At 40.8% G+C, this 18400-nt stretch overlaps 1 protein-coding gene across 14 annotated transcripts in view; it reads left to right on the forward strand.

Annotated features, from left to right (window-relative positions):
• Positions 1–18400, forward strand: part of LOC126004028 (acyl-coenzyme A thioesterase 6-like) — a 226179-nt gene that overhangs the window by 86162 nt on the left and 121617 nt on the right. Inside the window, exons 2-4 of one of the 14 annotated variants that reach the window (XM_049770417.1) lie at positions 16166–16235; positions 16947–17146; positions 17708–18350. The exons of 10 other annotated variants lie outside the window; for them this stretch is intronic. In XM_049770417.1, the coding sequence (XP_049626374.1) occupies positions 16166–16235; positions 16947–17146; positions 17708–18313 (876 nt within the window). In that variant the 3' untranslated portion in view covers positions 18314–18350. Of the gene's footprint in view, positions 1–2659; positions 2880–15778; positions 16236–16946; positions 17147–17707; positions 18351–18400 lie in introns of those variants that run through there. 3 more of the 14 variants (XM_049770425.1, XM_049770423.1, XM_049770424.1) reach the window with 3 other exon arrangements.

The following is an 18400-nucleotide window of genomic DNA, read 5'->3' on the forward strand; positions in this document are numbered from 1 at the left end:
ATATGGGATGCCAGGATTCGAACCAACGTCCTTCTGCATGCAAGGCAAACGCCTTACCTCCATGCTATCTCTCCGGCCACCTTGGACTGAAATTCTGCTTAACCCTCCACGGAGAATTTCTGGAAGCGGAGCAGTATCCCATCACCCAGATTTCAGGGAGCCCTAGTGCGCCCACCGAGCACCTGGGGGCCACCAGGTAGGAGTAGAGACCAAGGGTCCCAACTGTGTCGCACTCAGGCACCTCAGCAGCACCCTCTCACTGCACTTGGTTCCACTGATCATCGATTATCGACCAAGTCCAAACTCCAAGGCCAGCTCTTTGGGCTTAATCTTGCCTACTGCTTCCCCACGCCCAGTCCCTACAGCAGCAGGGATGGCGGCGACAGTGGCGGTGGAGCCGGAGGGCCGCAGCCTGTGGGACGAGCCGGTGCGCATCTCGGCCTCGGGCCTGTCCCCGGGGCAGCGGGTGACCCTGCGCGCGTCCCTGCGCGACGAGAAGGACGCGCTGTTCCGGGCCCACGCGCGCTACTGCGCCGATGCCGGCGGCCGGCTGGACCTGGCGCGCTCGCCCGCGCTGGGCGGCAGCTTCGCGGGGCTCGAGCCCATGGGGCTCTTCTGGGCGCTGGAGCCCGACAAGCCTCAGTGGCGCCTGGTGAAGAGGGATGCGCAAAAGCCTTTGGTGGTGGAGCTGGAGGTGTTTGATGGTCACGATCCGGAGCCCGGGCAACTCCTGGGCCGGATTTTGAGTGAGTGCCACTTTCTGGAACCTGGTGTGAGGCGGGAGCCTGTGCGCACGGGCAAGTGCGTGGCACGCTGTTCCTGCCTCCAGGTGAGAAGAAAATAATCAGACAAGGCATAAATCAATATAAAACTTTGTTACAAGAGTCGTTTCTATGCCCAAATCTAAGTAAAACTCTTTCTCTTAAGTGAATTTTAGAAACTTATGATTCAGTTATCTCACCCCTTATTACTCTATGGTAATTAATGTCTCATTTTAAATAGTGGATCAGGAGTCGTTTTCTTTGAGTTGCAGGACCTTGCTAAATAGTTTAGAAAGAATTCTTGGTAATTCAAAAAAAAACTTCTTACATAATATTCTTTTATGCTATTGTTTTCTTTAGGCCCTGGACCTTTCCCTGGGATCATTGACCTCTTTGGTTAGGAATGGGCTTAGTGGAATACCGGGCCAGCCTTCTGGCTTCCCATGGCTTTGCCACATTGGCTCTGGCTTATCAGTTGGATGTGGAAAGCATACAGCTGGACTACTGCGAAGAAGCCCTGTGCTACATGCTCCAGCACCCCCAGGTGCTCCTTTCTCTATTTTCTATAATCTATTAGACCTCCCAGAAATACCTCCTGAGAGGTCACAGCTCTTCAGTCACATTGTGCCAAGGGTTCTGCAGTTAGAATGCTTTGTTTGGAGATTAACTTGACTCGTGAAGCCAATTTCCAAATCCTACCAGAAAGGCTAATAATGCAGAATTCATCATAAAACTCCATCTAGGGCCCGGAGAGATAGCACAGCAGCGTTTGCCTTGCAAGCAGCCGATCCAGGACCAAAGGTGGTTGATTCGAATCCCGGTGTCCAATATGGTCCCCTGTGCCTGCCAGGAGCTATTTCTGAGCAGAGAGCCAGGAGTAACCCCTGAGCACTGCTGGGTGTGGCCCCCCCAAAAAAAAAATCCATCTGAGGGCTGGAGAGATAGCACAGTGCATGTGGAGCTTGCTGTTAGGTTTTCTGAGTCCACCATGAATGAATCATGAGCTCAGAGCCAGAAGAAAGCACGGAACTTAGCTGTGAGTGAGCCTAAAACAAAAACCAACCAACCCCAAATCCACACAATGTTTATTTAAAGGAATTAATAACATGAAGATCCCTCCTGATAGGTCTGCACTGGTGCTCTCAGGATAGATGGATAACTGAGAAGCTTATTGACTTAACATTGCCATTGGTTATTGGGGGGGTTTACAAGAACTAATTAAATTAGATTCTGCAGTTGCATTTCAAAAGCAGATTCTATAACATAGGTTTTTGATGCCTTTTCCTATTTTTCTACCAGGTAAGGACTCCTGGCATTGGACTTCTAGGCATTTCTTTAGGGGCTGATATTTGCCTTTCCATGGCCTCATTTATGAAGAATATCACAGCCACAGTTTCCATCAATGGATCTGGATTCTGTGGATGCCTTCCTATATACTACCACAAGCAGATCTGTATTCCACTTATAAACCGTGACATGAGGCGAACCAAGACGTCCTTTTCAAGCATGCTGGACATTGTGGATATATGGTCTGATATTATAGATATCCGTGACAGCCCCCACATGATTCCCATGGAGAAGGCTGAGGGGCCCATTCTCTTCATTGTTGGTGAAGATGACCACAACTGGAGGAGCGAGTTCTATGCCCAAAGAGCCTCTGAAAGGTTACAGGCCTATGGAAAAGAAAAACCTCAGATCATTTCTTATCCTGGGACTGGGCATTATATTGAGCCCCCCTATTTCCCCTTGTGTTCAGCCTTCACACTTAGACAAATGAAGAAACCAATGATGTGGGGTGGGGAGCCCAGGGCTCATTCTAAGGCTCAGGTAGATGCATGGAAGGAAATCCTAGAGTTCTTCTGCAAACATCTTGGAGGTATCCCCAAGACATCTTCTAGGTTGTAATTTGTTGGTTTATTGTGGATACAATAGATTTAAGGTCAGCTTTTAGTGGTTAATAATCTATGTCAATTATATGTGTTCAGAATAACATTAGCTTCATGTCATTAGTATTAATAATGTATTCAGGTAACTTTTGAGTGATTTTCTCATTGATAATTATTAAAGTAAACATCCTATGGTAACAGTACATTAAAGCTACTAAAAACCAAAAAAGCATTCCTGTCTCTTAAAATTTTTGTTGTCAGATCAGAACATTAGTAAAATAGGAAGGGCATTTGCCTTAGGTGGGACCCAAGTAAATTTCATCCCCAGCATTTTGAATGGTCTCCCAAGTCTGTCAGGCATGATTTCTGTGCTCAGAGAAGGAGTAAACCCGGAGCATTACTAGCTATGACCGGGAAACCAAAAATACTGCTCTTTTAAAATAAATGATATGAAATAAAACTTCTGTTGCTTTTTAGATTCTTTATCTTAAAACTTTCAGCCACAGATGAATTCAAAGCTGAAGAAATATTACTTTATCTTTCTTCAGTGGCAGAAAAGAGCTCTCTATTATGGTTCAACTATTTATTGCAGGGTATAATTTTGGGGTGTTTGGGTTACTTTCAGCGCTGCTCAGGGCTTACTCTGGCAGGACCCAGGAGACTATATGTGGTATTGGGATTCAAACCATGATCAGCTGTGATGACATATGTACCACAATTTTTCTGTAAATCAGCCATTTTGTCAACTTATGTTTCTCTGTCTCTGAGAAGGATTTACTGAGGTACTTTCTCAGAAAGGCCAATCAGTTTAACCCTGTCACTTCAGGACCAGATTTGTGAGATATAAAACAAGACCATTTCTGATGACACACTAGTTTTTCTCACTAGTGTTTCTCACCAGTGTTGTGTAGTTTGTTATATTTTATCTATATAAAATTATCACAATAAATTTCTTTCAGAGTAGGAAACTGATTTCGAGGCTTTTGAGCACATTCCTTGCTAAAAGACCAGCAAGTATTAAGGGCAGAAGCCAAGGATCCATTTCATAAACTGGTTTTAAAACCAAAATATGCTAGTTTCTATTTTGCTCACCAGGTAAAGATTTGGTAAGTATCTTAGGACTTAGAGAATGAGGTCTAGGCCTTTCCACTTATGACCACAATATCATATGCTTTTCAAACTTTCTAACTCTTATAACCTCATTTTTTCCCTATCCTGTATCATATCAGCAGCCTTTGTCTCTATTTCAACACTCATTCTTTTAAGTTGCTTAACTTTTTTGAAGACCTTCTTTCATTTTGGTGTGAATGTGCAGAAATTCTAGGTGACCTCCCAGTTGAGAGAGCAACTCCAGGCTGGACCAATGTGAGGATGGTAATGGTTTCCATCAGAACTGCTTCCCAGAGAGGGGGAGACAAGTTTGGCTAAGGTGATCTCATCTCTATTTACTTCTATGGATGAGACGACTGGAAGAGAGGAGGGAGTTTCTGTATAAAGAAAGTTAAGGGCTGAGGGAAGAGAGGATTAGTTCTGGCAGAAAGAATAAATCAGTTAAGAAGGAAGTGAGGAAGAAAGGGATATATACAATATATACAATACAAATGGACAAAAGACAATATAGACAAACAATGAACTTACATAAAGGTGGCCACCACATGCATACAAACTCACACACATTAAACCAAAATTTTAATTGAAATTGATCTAAAGAGAACAAATTAGAATGTCAGCTGGAATGGTTTAAAGTGCTTCAAAGCCTACTAGGCAAGCCAGATGGAAATCAAAATCACAAAAAATTCTTCCAAGAGTCAAAAAGAACATAACTGAAAGAGAATTTCATGAGCATAAGAAGTATAGAGAACACTTCTAACAATAGTGAAAAGAAAATCTATAGTACTTCGAGTAGTGACAAAAATCACTGCAAAAGGAATCCAAATTAAAAAGTATAAATTCACCAAAATGGTGCATCTGGATTCCATCCTGAAAACAAACTGAGGGCAAAGAAATAAGATGTATTAGATTACAAAACATAAAACAGAAAGATATATTATTATAAGATGGAACAATATTGTTTTTTTTTTTTTGGTTCTTGGGCCACACCCGTTTGACGCTCAGGGATTACTCCTGGCTATGCGCTCAGAAATCGCCCCTGGCTTGGGGGGACCATATGGGACACCGGGGGATCGAACCGCGGTCCGTCCTACGCTAGTGCTTGCAAGGCAGACACCTTACCGCTAGCGCCACCTTCCCGGCCCCAGAACAATATTGTTAAATAAAGAAGTCCTTTTTGGAAATCTTTGTGAAGAAAAGGCATAATTATGTTGTAGTCATAACTAAATGCAATCATGGATAATATAAAAACATGTTAGATAATTACTACAAAATTCACCAAATTGGGATTCCAGAGTCTTCAAACTCATTCTGCAACTGTTTCAGTGGAAACAGTAAATCATTAATAGAACTAAAAAGGAAAGGGAGTAGTTAGCTGGGAAGAATTAAATCCAATGTTGTAGGTCTCTGTGAAATATTAAAAAGAATATAAGCTGCTGAAGACTTCACTGATGTACTGGAGATTTCTGTAACCTTCTGGTCATCAAATTTAATCCAATATTGTCTTGAGCATTTTTACAGTAGGATGAACAGTGTCCTGAAAAAAGTTCACCAATACGGTTTAAAACTGATGATAAATTGTACTCATAGTTGTCTTTTTTTTTTTTTTTTTGGGTCACACCTGGCGGTGCTCAGGGGTTACTCCTGGCTGTCTGCTCAGAAATAGCTCCTGGAAGGCACGGGGGACCATATGGGACACCGGGATTTGAACCAACCACCTTTGGTCCTGGATCGGCTGCTTGCAAGGCAAACACCTCTGTGCTATCTCTCCGGGTCCTCATATTTGTCTTTTAACTCAGTGGTGAACTGTGATAAATTGAAGTCTTCTAAAGGGAAGTTCACACAAGTTTGTTTTTTTTATTCTCCTACCATCAAAATTAAAATGTCTCAAATGTAATAACAGCACTGGTGGTCATTTTCATATGTATATTTTCTTTATAAAATCCCTCTTATTATTTCAAAATTTGCAATAAACCTTATCATCATACCTCAGTTCTTCTTTAAAAAATAATTTGGGGCTGGAGCGATAGCATAGTAGTAAGGCATTTACCTTGCACACAGCCAACACAGGATGGACCCCAGTGTGAATCCTGGCCTCCCATATGGTCCCCCAAGCTTGTCAGAAGCAATTTCTCAGCACAAAATCATGAATAACTCCTGAGAGTCACAGGGTATGACCCAAAAGCCAAAAAAAAAAAAATTAAGACAGTCTTATAATATATATTTATCTATAGATGTTTTATATAGGACAAATGAATAAACATCTCATAAGCCTCAGATTCCTAGTGGAATCTGCTTTTTGGTGGAAGCATTAAAATATGGATTTGAACTGTCCTTGGAAAAGAGCATAAATAACAGACTCATGAGACTGCTTGTGTTCCTTTCCTATTGTTTTGAATTTTCACTGTCCATAGGGTGATATAATTCTACTCAAAGATATTTCTTGTCTAATAACTTTGATCAAATCCTGGTGTAGACCATCTTTGAGAAACATCAATAGTTTATGAGGATCTTGTTGATTGTGTCTAACAATCTGGTCATTAAGTTGACCAATAGTTTTTTATTTTAATTTTTTAGGATTGATATATCTGTGGTGTCCACCCTACAAGGTTTTGATAATCTGGCCAAAGTTTTTGCTAAATTGCCTTTATTGTCCCAAAGGATTTAGCCTGTTAATGTCCTTCTTATAATAGTCCTGATAAAAAATACTGTGTCAAGCCTGGAATATTATACAGGCTTTACAATATTGAATTCATGTAGCATGAGTTTCCCAAATTTTGAAGTCCAGTGAGAGCAGGTTCCATTCTCTCATTTTCTGCTTCGAGGTTTGGGGACTGATCACTATTAACAGTCTCAGTTCAACTGTATGGTGTGAGTGCAATGTCTCTTTTACCTGTTGAGGTTTCAACAATTTTACTGTTGTGGTTTGTGTTCAATCTGATGGAGGGATTGCAGTCACAGATATCTGAGTTTTGTCATTTGTAAGTACCCTATTCTTGACAAGGCATAGAGGAACCTAGAATTTCTTGGCAGCATTGTCATCTGGGGAAACATAAACATATCCTCTCCTTCTAATGAGGAGATAGCCAGCAGTCCATTTATCATCAACCTTAATTCAAACAGGAGTATGAATTGTTTCTTGCATCTGAGATCCCACCTTAAAATACCTGTCAGCATCTGTATAAGATTCTCCCTCTGTAAATTCAAGTAGTTTAATGTAAATAAAGTCAATGATAAAGGTAATAAAGGTAGATGTAAATAAAGTCAATGATAAAAGGTCTGTTGGTGGTAAAATACAATTACTTGTATTTTAGTAATTGAGGGTTTTTTGTTTGTTTGTTTGTTTGTTTGTTTTGGCTACACCGGTGATGCTCAGGGGTTACTCCTGGATATGTGCTTAGAAATTGCTCCTGGCATTGAGTCCCATATGGAATTCCAGGGATCGAACCCAGATTTGTCCTGGGTCAGCTGTGTGCAAGGCAAATGCCCCTATCACTGTACTATCTCTCTGGCCCCTTAGTAATTCAGTTTTTAAAGTCCTGTGTACCCTTTATGTCTTGTCTGTAACATTTATGTGGTATTCCTTTAATGTGCTTAATTTGCCACTCCTTACAAAAGAAAATTTTTTTTTACTGATATAGGTGGGCCATTATCAGTCTTAGTACAATGGGGAGTTTCCATCACAGAAAAACACTGTAGTAAAAAGGTACAAACTGTCTTAGCTCTCTGCAAAGCTCATAGGAAAACATATATATTGCCCATATAAATTGAGAGTATGTGTCCACAATCACATGGAGATAGGACTGTATAAATAACTTTCATCTGCCAAAATTCATTAGTCTGTAAACCTTGAGGACACTCAGGCAACATAAATTTTTTATTTAGAAGTGCACAAATGGTACATTCTTCTACAATATGCCTGGCTTGCCTCCATAGAATATGATCATTAACATGTAGATGGGCATTTGTATGAAGAGCTGTATGTTCTTTCAAAGATGTTTTAAATATATCCATTGCCAATTGTTCTGCTATCTTATTCCCCTGAGCCACTGGTCTTGGAAGACCTGAATGGGCTCTAATGTGGGTGATAAAGAACTTTTATGGAGGATATACTGCAATTGTTTAAGTAAATTCTGTATTATATGGCTATTGGCACTGAGGGAGGCTGTAAATATACCAGGGAATAAAGCAGAGTTGCTTACAATATTACATGGTCCTTTTATGTGGGAGAGCAAATAAAAGGGTGGCTAATTCTACTTGTTAAGCAGACTGTAATTTGTAAAAGCTATTATTTTCAGTGAGGCTCCAGATATACCTCCCTATCCTGATGAGGATCCACTGATATAAAACACTGGGGCATCAGGTATTGGTGATGACTGAATAATTAAAGAAATAATAAAATGAAATTTTTTTTGTTTTTTTGGGCCACACCCATTTGATGCTCAGGGGTAACTCCTGGCTATACGATCAGAAATTGCTCCTGGCTTGGGGGATCATACGGGACACCAGGGATCAAACTTAGGTCAGTTCTAGGCTAACACCAGCAAGGAAGATGCCTGCCTTACTGCTTGCACCACTGCTCCAGCCCCATCATCCACTTATTCTTTCAGCACCTCTAACTTATCAGCTTTTAGTGGCCACTGACCTATTCATATTGCATCATTAGATCTCCAGAGTTAGAGAAATTGGGCCCATATGTAGTCTACTTGTAGCCCACTGTTCCTCTGGAATAGCATGATTTTCTACACCATGAATTTTGTACTCAGTTGAGATGAGTTAAAAATTCTGCTTACTTCCTCCAAAGAATAGGGGATTTCTTGAAGAGGCCAATTTTAGGGCCAGTTCTTTAGAAAAAATTAAGGTAATTTCTGCCCTGGTACCAGTATTCTATTGAATTTCTTGCTCTGAAGTTCAGGCATTAGCATTGGATGTTTGTCTGTTATCTTAGAAGTTAGAGCTACTAATGGATTAACAAAAAATTTGGGGTTGGTACTGCGCAAATCACCAATTCATTTTCTATCTGTTTTTCCTGGCATCATATAAGGCAAAAGCAATAACTATTAGATATTAGATATCCTCCCCCTTTATAAAAGTCCATGTCACTGGCACCATCAAAACCACAATAGTCTCTTCAAATAGCGTCTGAATTTATTATTCCTCTATGAACGATAATGCCTTTAATGGTGAGGATGCTTCAACTCAAAATTAAACTGACTGCTCCTAGGGTATTGGTCTCATTATCCCTGTTTCCAGCTTATAAGGATATTGGCCCAGAGTTATGGTAATGTCTTTGGAGCCAATTATTTTCAATGTGCCATCACAGGAGGTCTCAGGGCTTTGATCTTTTATGCTATAGAGTTTTCTTGAGCTAGACTGGGAAGCATTATCGTTGATGGGAGGGGTCCCTGATTTTGAGGTGCCTGGAACTGGCCCATTTTCTAGTTTTCCTGCATAGAAGCTTTAGGCCCCAAGGGAACAGAATTTGTTTTTAATTTTTAAATTTTTCTTTTTTTTTTTTGAATTACATGTCTTTCACCGTTATATTTAAGGTACACAGTGACAGTGAATTAGGGCCATTCCCACCAGAGGTCAACACCTTTCTCTGCCACTGTTCCCAGCATGCATTCCATACCTCCACGCTTAGCACTCTGAATTGCTAGTGTAGAGGGACCCTTTTTTTTAAATATAAACTCTTTATTTAAGCCCCATGAATACAAACATGATTGTAGTTGTGTTTAAGTCATTAATAGAACACCTCCCTTCACCAATGCAACATTCCCACTACCATGCCTCCCTCATTCCCATCCCCTGCCTGTATTTGAGACAGGCATTTTACTACAGTAACTTTTTTTTAAGTTTAGGAAGCTCTTCTCCTTTTTTAAGGATAAGAGCTAAAAAATACAATAATAATGGTGTGAGAGTGGCAATTGTTGTAGTTTGCACAGGCCCAGCAAAATATGGGGAAAATGAAAAAAAAAAGTCTAGGCCTAAATACAAGGAGACCTTACCCCTGAAGTTTTCTGGCATAAGAACGACTCTGGGCTCAGGGCATACTAGCTTGTCCAACTCCTGAGCCATTATCTGTGGTCCCGGGGAAATTTTTCTGCACATTAGCTGTTGTTGGTGTCAGGTTCCTGTAGTTAAAGATTCAGGTTTCTGTGCATTTCTTTCATCGAAGTCAGGATGATGTGGAGTGTCCTCTAGTTTCACCTCACCATTAGATGTGGAGAGCCCTGCCCTTCAAGTAGGTTGTTGCTGTTGGTAAGAAATCTGGGTGTTAAGAGAACACATTTTTGAGTAAGTCAATGCCAGGGCAGTGGTAGGGTCTTCCCTGGTAGAGGTTTGCTTCCTGGTGATGTTAGAGATAATTGTGGTTGTTTCCATAGATGGCATCCATGGTTCAGATGTGTATGGGCAATTCCCATTCTTCTGAGGTCTGAGTCAAGTCATTATGCCAATATTCAGGGTATAAGGCCTAACTGCATTACAAAATTTGTGTTCCTATCTCTATTAGATAAGAAATTGTTTGCATATGTTATATTTCTCCATTTTAATGTGCCTATGCAAAAGAGGAACAATGTCACAAGGTATTATTGGTACATCTGGGGGCCGAAGGAACAAGTCTAACAATCCCTGTAATTTGGTTCTAACATGAACTCTAAACAGAGAGAATCTTCTACCAGAATTCCTTATAGAACAGATCACAAAGAAAAAAACTGTGGGCAAAATTGTCACTATATAAGAAGGTATTGCAAAGACTTATAGCTATTAAGGGAATACATCTAAGATACAAGGGACGTCTGGGAGGAGGGTGTTGAATCTGGGACACCACTTTGGTCTGTGGTTTGGCCTTCTGGAGTCTGCAAAGTTCAGATTTTCTCACTGTAGCTTGTTCCCTCGGAGCATGCTTCATCACCTTGAAAATCTTTACAGGAGTTGTGGTGGGAGGGGTCTGGGGTGCTACCGACAAATTTCTACACGCCTTAAGAAATTTATTAATATCTTCTGTATCCCTAATTGGCTGCAACATTGCTCTGCAGGTTTTATTTTCATTCTCATAAGCTAAAGACTTTTCAAGAAATTTTTTAGTAACCAGATCTTTCATTTGTATTTTAAGAGCACCCTGGTGCATCCCTACAAATTCTGTATATGGCTCAGAATTACCTGGGGTTATTTTTATAAAACTTCCTGCATACTCTTCTATGGTATCAATATATTCCCATGTCCTTATCCTAATGTTCTTTACAACATTCAAAACAGCACAAGGTAATGCAACCTGTTTTTGCACAGTAGAGAAGTCATTTTCCCCTGTTAGCATCTCATAAGATAAAGTCATTCTGGAAAACTTTTTTTAGTATTATCCTACTATAAAGTTTGGCTTTAACCCATTGTTTCTCAATTTTTCATTGAACACTCTGAGGTGTTGTTAAACATATATTTACAATTGTCTGAAAAATCATGAAGAGTTCATGCTGCTCTTTCACACCAAAACCGAAAAAAGCTCTACACAATGTAAATAAATAATATATTATATTATATAATAAGATGGAAGAACATCCCATTTAATTGATCAAAAGGCTTACTTTAGGGGCCTGAGAGGTGGCATGGAGGTAGGGTGTTTGCCTTGCATGCAGAAGGATGGTGGTTCGAATCCTGGCATCCCATATGGTCCCCCAGCCTGGTAGGAGTAATTTGTGAGCTTAGAGCCAGGAGTAACCCCTGAGTGCAGCCAGGTGTGACCCAAAAACCAAAAAAAAAAAAAAAAAATATATATATATATATATATAAAGGCTTACTGTTAAATCAAAATTTGATTGATGATGGCAATACTTTTAATAATAGGTTGAATATTATTTTCAACTATTCATACTTACTCACCTTACCTGCTGTACTAGCTCTCTGACTCAAACTAATTTTTTTTATTAATAAAGAAAACACAAGGCACTATTTTCCCAATTTAAGAGTACATCTGGTTTTCTCAAAAGTAGGCTCTACAACTACGAAGAATTATTAAAGGAAAACAAAGAATTAAAAATATGGAAGGACATCCCATTTATTTTTTTAAAAGGCTTACTGTAAATCAAAATTTGATCTATGATGGCAATACTTTTAATAATAGGCTGAATATTATTTCCAACTCTTCATACCCATTCATATTCATTAATGTTCCAATCTCCAGTTCCTCAGAATGTGATTACTTTTGGAAAAAAAGACCATATTCCTTTCTCCCCCACTTTGTGTACTTCATTCATTTTTTGCTATTTTAGGCTATACTTTTCCAGAGGCCCTTTGGAATCTGATTTTAATTGAATCACCATGCATTTTACAGTTACGTATGATTGAGTTTCAGTCATATAATACTCTAATATCTATTCTTTTACCAGTGACCACTTCTCTTCACAAATGTCCCCAGTTTCCCTACTGCCCCTCAGCCTGCCTCCATGGAATGTACAATATACATACTTTCAGCTTTCCATGTCTTCCAAAGTGATCACTTCACACTACCAATGTCCTATTGGATCCTTTCCTGGCATATGCTCCCAATTCCACAAGAGGCAGGCTTCCTACTATAAATTAGTTTTCTTACTCATTGTTTTTATTACCTTTGGGCATGTATTATTTCCTGACTATGTGCTGCGGACCTTTATCCTAATGAGATAAAAAAAAATCCCTGAGCAAAACTTAGTGGGTTCTTATTCCCACTGGGAATCAAGCGGAAGCACGAAGAGGTGAATATGAAATATGAATTATGAAATATGAAATAAATGAGACCACACAGAATTACATGGTGAAAACAAGAGGTGAGGCCAGAGAGAGAGGCTTTATTCCTTGAGTCAGGCCTATTTATAGACGGATTTTTGGGCGTAGCCAGGGAGAAAGGCAAAGGGGATAGACCAATGAGATCAGAGTTAGAATTAGCATGTGAAGAGACAGGTAAGGAGAAACCAGATACCTTTAAGGAAATGGGTGGAGAAAGAGAGATCACAAAGAGAGCTCGGCAGGAGACTTTTGGCGGGCTTTGGGCACTGTTCTTCTTTGTTAGAAATAATAATGGTCAAAAATAAAGAGAGATAGTTACAGCCACATTTAGAATTATAGTCAAACAATCCACGCAAAGGGTCAACTGATTTGACTACTCTAAGCGGGCCTTTTTGACAGATAATTCTTTTTCAGGAGTGCAACACTACTGATGTGTGCCCTTCCTGAGTGGGGTGTAACAACTATGTTTGTTTATATTCTGCATAGGACAAAGATTATTCTCTGTCCTTCTGACAAGCCACTCATCATGATACTCTCCAGATACATCTATGTAGGTGCAAATGACATGACTTCACCTTTCTTATGGCCTAGTAGTTTTCTACTCTGAGTATGTATCATAATTTCTTTATCAGGACATCTGTTGTTGAGCATTATGGTTGTTTCCAGATTTTGACTATTATAAATGTGCTATAATGAACATATCAGAGCAGATGCCTTTACTACCTTGCGATTTGGGGGCTTTAGGGTGTATAGTATTGTTGGGCATGGGTTTGATACATAGAGGAGGTGATTGGTAAGTTCCAACGGAGACAAAGAAACAAGAATGCAAAACACAAAGGCAGTTTTATTTGCTTAGCTAGCTAAAGGTCCAACACTTCTATCTGAGAGCAGGCTTCCAGTCAAGAACCCTGAGCTACTATTTCACTCAGGTTATATAATTGTACAGCATCAATCTAGACCCTCCCAGTTACTTTCCTATAGACATCTGCTATATTTCAAAGCATACATTTTCCATTCTATTGGGTTGCACTTAATGTAATAATTCAGATAGCCTGATTACATGGTAACAGACATTGGCATAAGTGTCCACTTTTACCTATCTCCTATACTTACACCAGCTGGAACATCCTGGCCATCTGGTCCCAACGATGAGTCTCTGTTTGTCTTCAACTCTTATTTGAAGAACACATTCCCACAAGCTAAGAAGCTAATAAAGGGAGTATACAGAAGCTAATAAGCAGTTTAAGCAGTTTTTAGCAAAGAGCAGAAAAGCAGAAATCTCAGGGTTCCACAGTACAAGGAGTGAAATTGCTAGATCATAATGATACTGAATTCCTAGTTTTTGAGGAATACCATATTGTTTTCCAAAATGGTTGCATCAGTCAACATTCCCACCAACAGTGAGTGAATAAGGGTCCCCCTTTCCCTGCATTCAGGCCAACATCGGTTGTTGTTGTACCAAGTATATAAGACCTTTAAATGAGACTTATCTATGGGTGGGGCCTACTCCAGGGTCACTAATAAGATATACTGTAGGTTACAACCCATATGAAAACACATAATTGAATGTAGAAGAGAGTAGGGTCATGAAGCTTTGGGGAATAGTAAGAGGTTTCTGAACATACAACAATCCAAATATTAGTCCAAAATCAATCTAGTAAGTGGAAATGAACCTGAGGTATTCACCTAAGAAATGTTGCATTTGTTAGGTGAAGAAAGTTATGATGTGAAAAAATGAGTGAAGGAGGGACCAGCAAGATAGCATGGAGATAAGGCGTTTGCCTTCCATGCAGAAGGACGGTGGTTCGAATCCCGGCATCCTATATGGTCCCCTGTGCCTGCCAGGGGCGATTTCTGAGTATAGAGCCTGGAGTGACCCCTGAGCGCTGCTGGGTGTGACCCAAAAAAACAAACACAAAAACAAAAAAAGTGAAGGAACGTTTTAGGTGTAGCAAGTAGAGCAATTTCAAGAAGTCCTACACAAGGAAAAGATGATCATCCAGAAGCCAGAAAAGAGACCTCAAAACACAAAAATAACTCAGCTAACACATTTTAATTCATAATTTATAAATGTGACTTTTAATTTATTGACTCTAGAACCATATGAAAATTAATTTTTATTGTCAAAGCATTATGATCATGTCTAAGCTTTATGATTGTGTATGACTATTATAAAATCATATGTGGGCCCAGAGAGATAGCACAGCGGTGTTTGCCTTGTAAACAGCCAATCCAAGACCAAAGGTGGTTGGTTTGAATCCCGGTGTCCCATATGGTCCCCCATGCCTGCCAGGAGCTATTTCTGAGCAGACAGCCAGGAGTAACCCCTGAGCACTGCCGGGTGTGACCCAAAAACCAAAAAATAAAATAAAATAAAATAAAATAAAATAAAATAAAATCATATGTAAAATTTTGCTTTACAAAGCTGTGAAGTTTCATGTTCACTATCATGATTTAACTCCAGATGGAGACTTATTCGAGAGAACTTTTCAGACCCAGAAAGATGGTTAACTTGCTTAATGCTACAAAATATATCGGTACTGAAGCCAAGGCTAGATTCTATTTCACAACGATGTTGTTGTTCACCTTTCAATTCCACATTTGTAGGTAAGACTAACCCTTATTAAAGGAGAATATTTTGCAATTTAATACTCTCCAACCCTCAGATTCCTTTTCTACAACTTTTCAGTAAATATCCCCAGTGTTTTGGCGAAGAAGACAAGAGAGAAACTAGGAACATTGGTGTGGGAAATGTGCACTGATAAAGTGACAGGAGTTGGGACATTTTTATGACTGAAACTTAATCAGGAAGACTTTGTAATTATAACTGTGTATCTCAAGATGATTCAACTTAATTTTTTTTTTTCAATTCATGAAAAGGATTAGCTGGGAGGGCCATGTGTCTGTAACTACATTTTATGGTAATTTATATAAAGTCCATAATTTCTTATTTACCCCGTTCTTGCATTTTCCTGGACTAGAATTCTGCGTAACGCCTGAAGCTCTGGTTTTACCACTTACGCAATCAGCCAACAACTTTTCCTCCACGGAGAGTTTCTGGAGGCGGAGCAGTATCCCAGGGTTAGACGAGTAGAGACCAAGGGTCCCGACTGTGTCGCGCTCAGGCACCTCTGCAGCACCCACTCACTGCACCTGGTGCCACTGATCATCGATTGTCGACCAAGTCCAAACTCCAAGGCCAGCTCTTTGGGCTTAACCTTGCCTACTGCTTCCCCACGCCCAGTCCCTACAGCAGCAGGGATGGCGGCGACAGTGGCGGTGGAGCCGGCGGGCCGCAGCCTGTGGGACGAGCCGGTGCGCATCCGGGCGTGGGGCCTGTCCCCGGGGCAGCGGGTGACCCTGCGCGCGTCCCTGCGCGACGAGAAGGACGCGCTGTTCCGGGCCCACGCGCGCTACTGCGCCGATGCCGGCGGCCGGCTGGACCTGGCGCGCTCGCCCGCGCTGGGCGGCAGCTTCGCGGGGCTCGAGCCCATGGGGCTGCTCTGGGCGCTCGAGCCCGACAAGCCTCAGTGGCGGCTGGTGAAGAGGGACGTGCAGACGCCCTTGGTGGTGGAGCTGGAGGTGCTGGAGGGCCACGATCCGGAGCCCGGTCGACTCCTGGGCCGGACTTTGCATGAGCGTCACTTCCTGGGACCCGGGGTGCGGCGGGAGCCCGTGCGTTTGGGCCGGGTACTTGGCACGTTGTTCCTGCCTCCAGGTGAGAAGAAGATAATCGTACAAGGCATAAATCAATATAAAACTCTGGTACAAGAATCATTTATTTCTATGCCCAACTTTCAAAGTAAAACTCTTTCTCTAAAGTGAGTTTTAGAAATTTATGATTCACTTACCCCACCCCCTTATTACTTTATAGTAATTAATGAGAAGGGACCCTGTAGGTTTTCTCCTTTTTTTTTTTTTTAAAACTGTATCATTTTAAATAGTGAATTAGGAGCGGGTTCTTTGAATTGCAAAAACTTGCTAACTTGGTAATTAAAAGAGCAAACTTTTTACTTTTCTTCTTCTTCTTCTTCTTCTTCTTCTTCTTCTTCTTCTTCTTCTTCTTCTTCTTCTTCTTCTTCTTCTTCTTCTTCTTCTTCTTCTTCTTCTTCTTCTTCTTCTTCTTCTTCTTCTTCTTCTTCTTCTTCTTCTTCCTCTTCTTTCTCTTTTCTTCTTCTTCTCCTTCTCATTATTACTATTATTATTATTATTTTGGTTATTAGTTTTTGGGTCACACCTGGCGGCGCTCAGGAGTCAATTACTCCTGGCTCTGAGTTTAGAAATCGCTCCCAGCAGGGGGACGATATGAGATGCCGGGATTTGAACTACAGTCCATTCTGAATCAGCTTCTTGCAAGGCAAACACCCTGCCGCTGTGCTATCTCTCCAGCCCCATACATAATATTCTTTTATGCTATTTTTTTCTTTAGGCCCTGGACCTTTCCCTGGGATCATTGACCTATTTGGTTTAGAAATGGGCTTAGTGGAATACCAGGCCAGCCTTCTGGCTTCCCATGGCTTTGCTGCATTGGCTCTGGCTTACCAGTTTGAAGATCTTCCCATCAAGTTGGACAGCATACAGCTGGATTACTTTGAAGAAGCCCTGTGTTACATGCTCCAGCACGCCAAGGTTCTCCTTTCTCTATAATTTATTATACCTCCCAGAAAACCTCCAGAGAGGGCACAACTGCAGTCACTCACTGTGCCAAGGGTGCTGCTGTTAGACTGCTTTGTTTGAAAATTTCCTTAACTTGTGAAGCCAATTTCCAATTCCTACCAGAAGGGCTAATAATGCAGAATTCATCATAAAAGTTCATGTGAGGGCTGGAGAGATAGCACAGTGCATGTCGAGCTTGCCATAAGGTTTTCTGAGCCCACCATGGACGAATCATGAGCTCAGAGCCAGGAGAAAGTCCTGAGCATAGCAGGGAGTGATCCTAAAACAAAAACCAAACAACCCAAAATCCACGCAATGTTTATTTAAAGGAATTTATAACATGAAAATCACTCTTGATAGGGCTGCACTGGTGCTTTCAGCATGAATGGATAACTGAGAAGCTTAATGATTGAACATTGCCATTGGTTATTTGGGGGGATTTTACAAAATTAATTAAATTAGATTCTGCAGTTGCATTTTAAAAACATTTTCTATTACATTGTTTCTTGATGCCTTTTCCTATTTTTCTACCAGGTAAGGAGTTCTGGCATTGGACTTCTGGGCATTTCTTTAGGAGCTGATATTTGTCTCGCCATGGCCTCATTTATGAAGAATATCACAGCCACAGTTTCCATCAATGGATCTGGAGTCTGTGGATGCTTTCCTATATACCACCACAAGCAGATTTGTGTTCCACTAAGAGACCCTGATCTGAGGCGAGCCAAGACATCTTTTTCAGGCATGCTGGACATTGTGGATATATGGCCTGATATCATAGATATACGTGACAGCCCCCACCTGATTCCCATAGAGAAGACCGAGGGGCCTATTCTCTTCATTGTTGGTGAAGATGACCACAACTGGAGGAGTGAGTTCAATGCCCAAAGAGCCTCTGAAAGGTTACAGGCCTATGGAAAAGAAAAACCTCAGATCATTTCTTACCCTGGGGCTGGGCATTACATTGAACCTCCTTATTTCCCTTTGTGCCCATCTTTCACACTTAGACAAATGAAGACATCTATGGTATGGGGTGGGGAACCCAGGGCTCATTCTAAGGCCCAGGTAGATGCATGGAAGAAAATCCTAGCGTTCTTCTGCAAACATCTTGGAGGTATCACCAAGACATCTTCTAGATTGTAATTTGTTGGTTTATTGTGGATACAATAGATTTAAGGTCAGCTTCTAGTGGTTAATAAACTATGTCAATTATATGTGATCAAGACAACA

Source organism: Suncus etruscus, chromosome 3 (assembly GCF_024139225.1).
Source record: "Suncus etruscus isolate mSunEtr1 chromosome 3, mSunEtr1.pri.cur, whole genome shotgun sequence".
Taxonomy (NCBI): Eukaryota; Metazoa; Chordata; class Mammalia; order Eulipotyphla; family Soricidae; genus Suncus; species Suncus etruscus.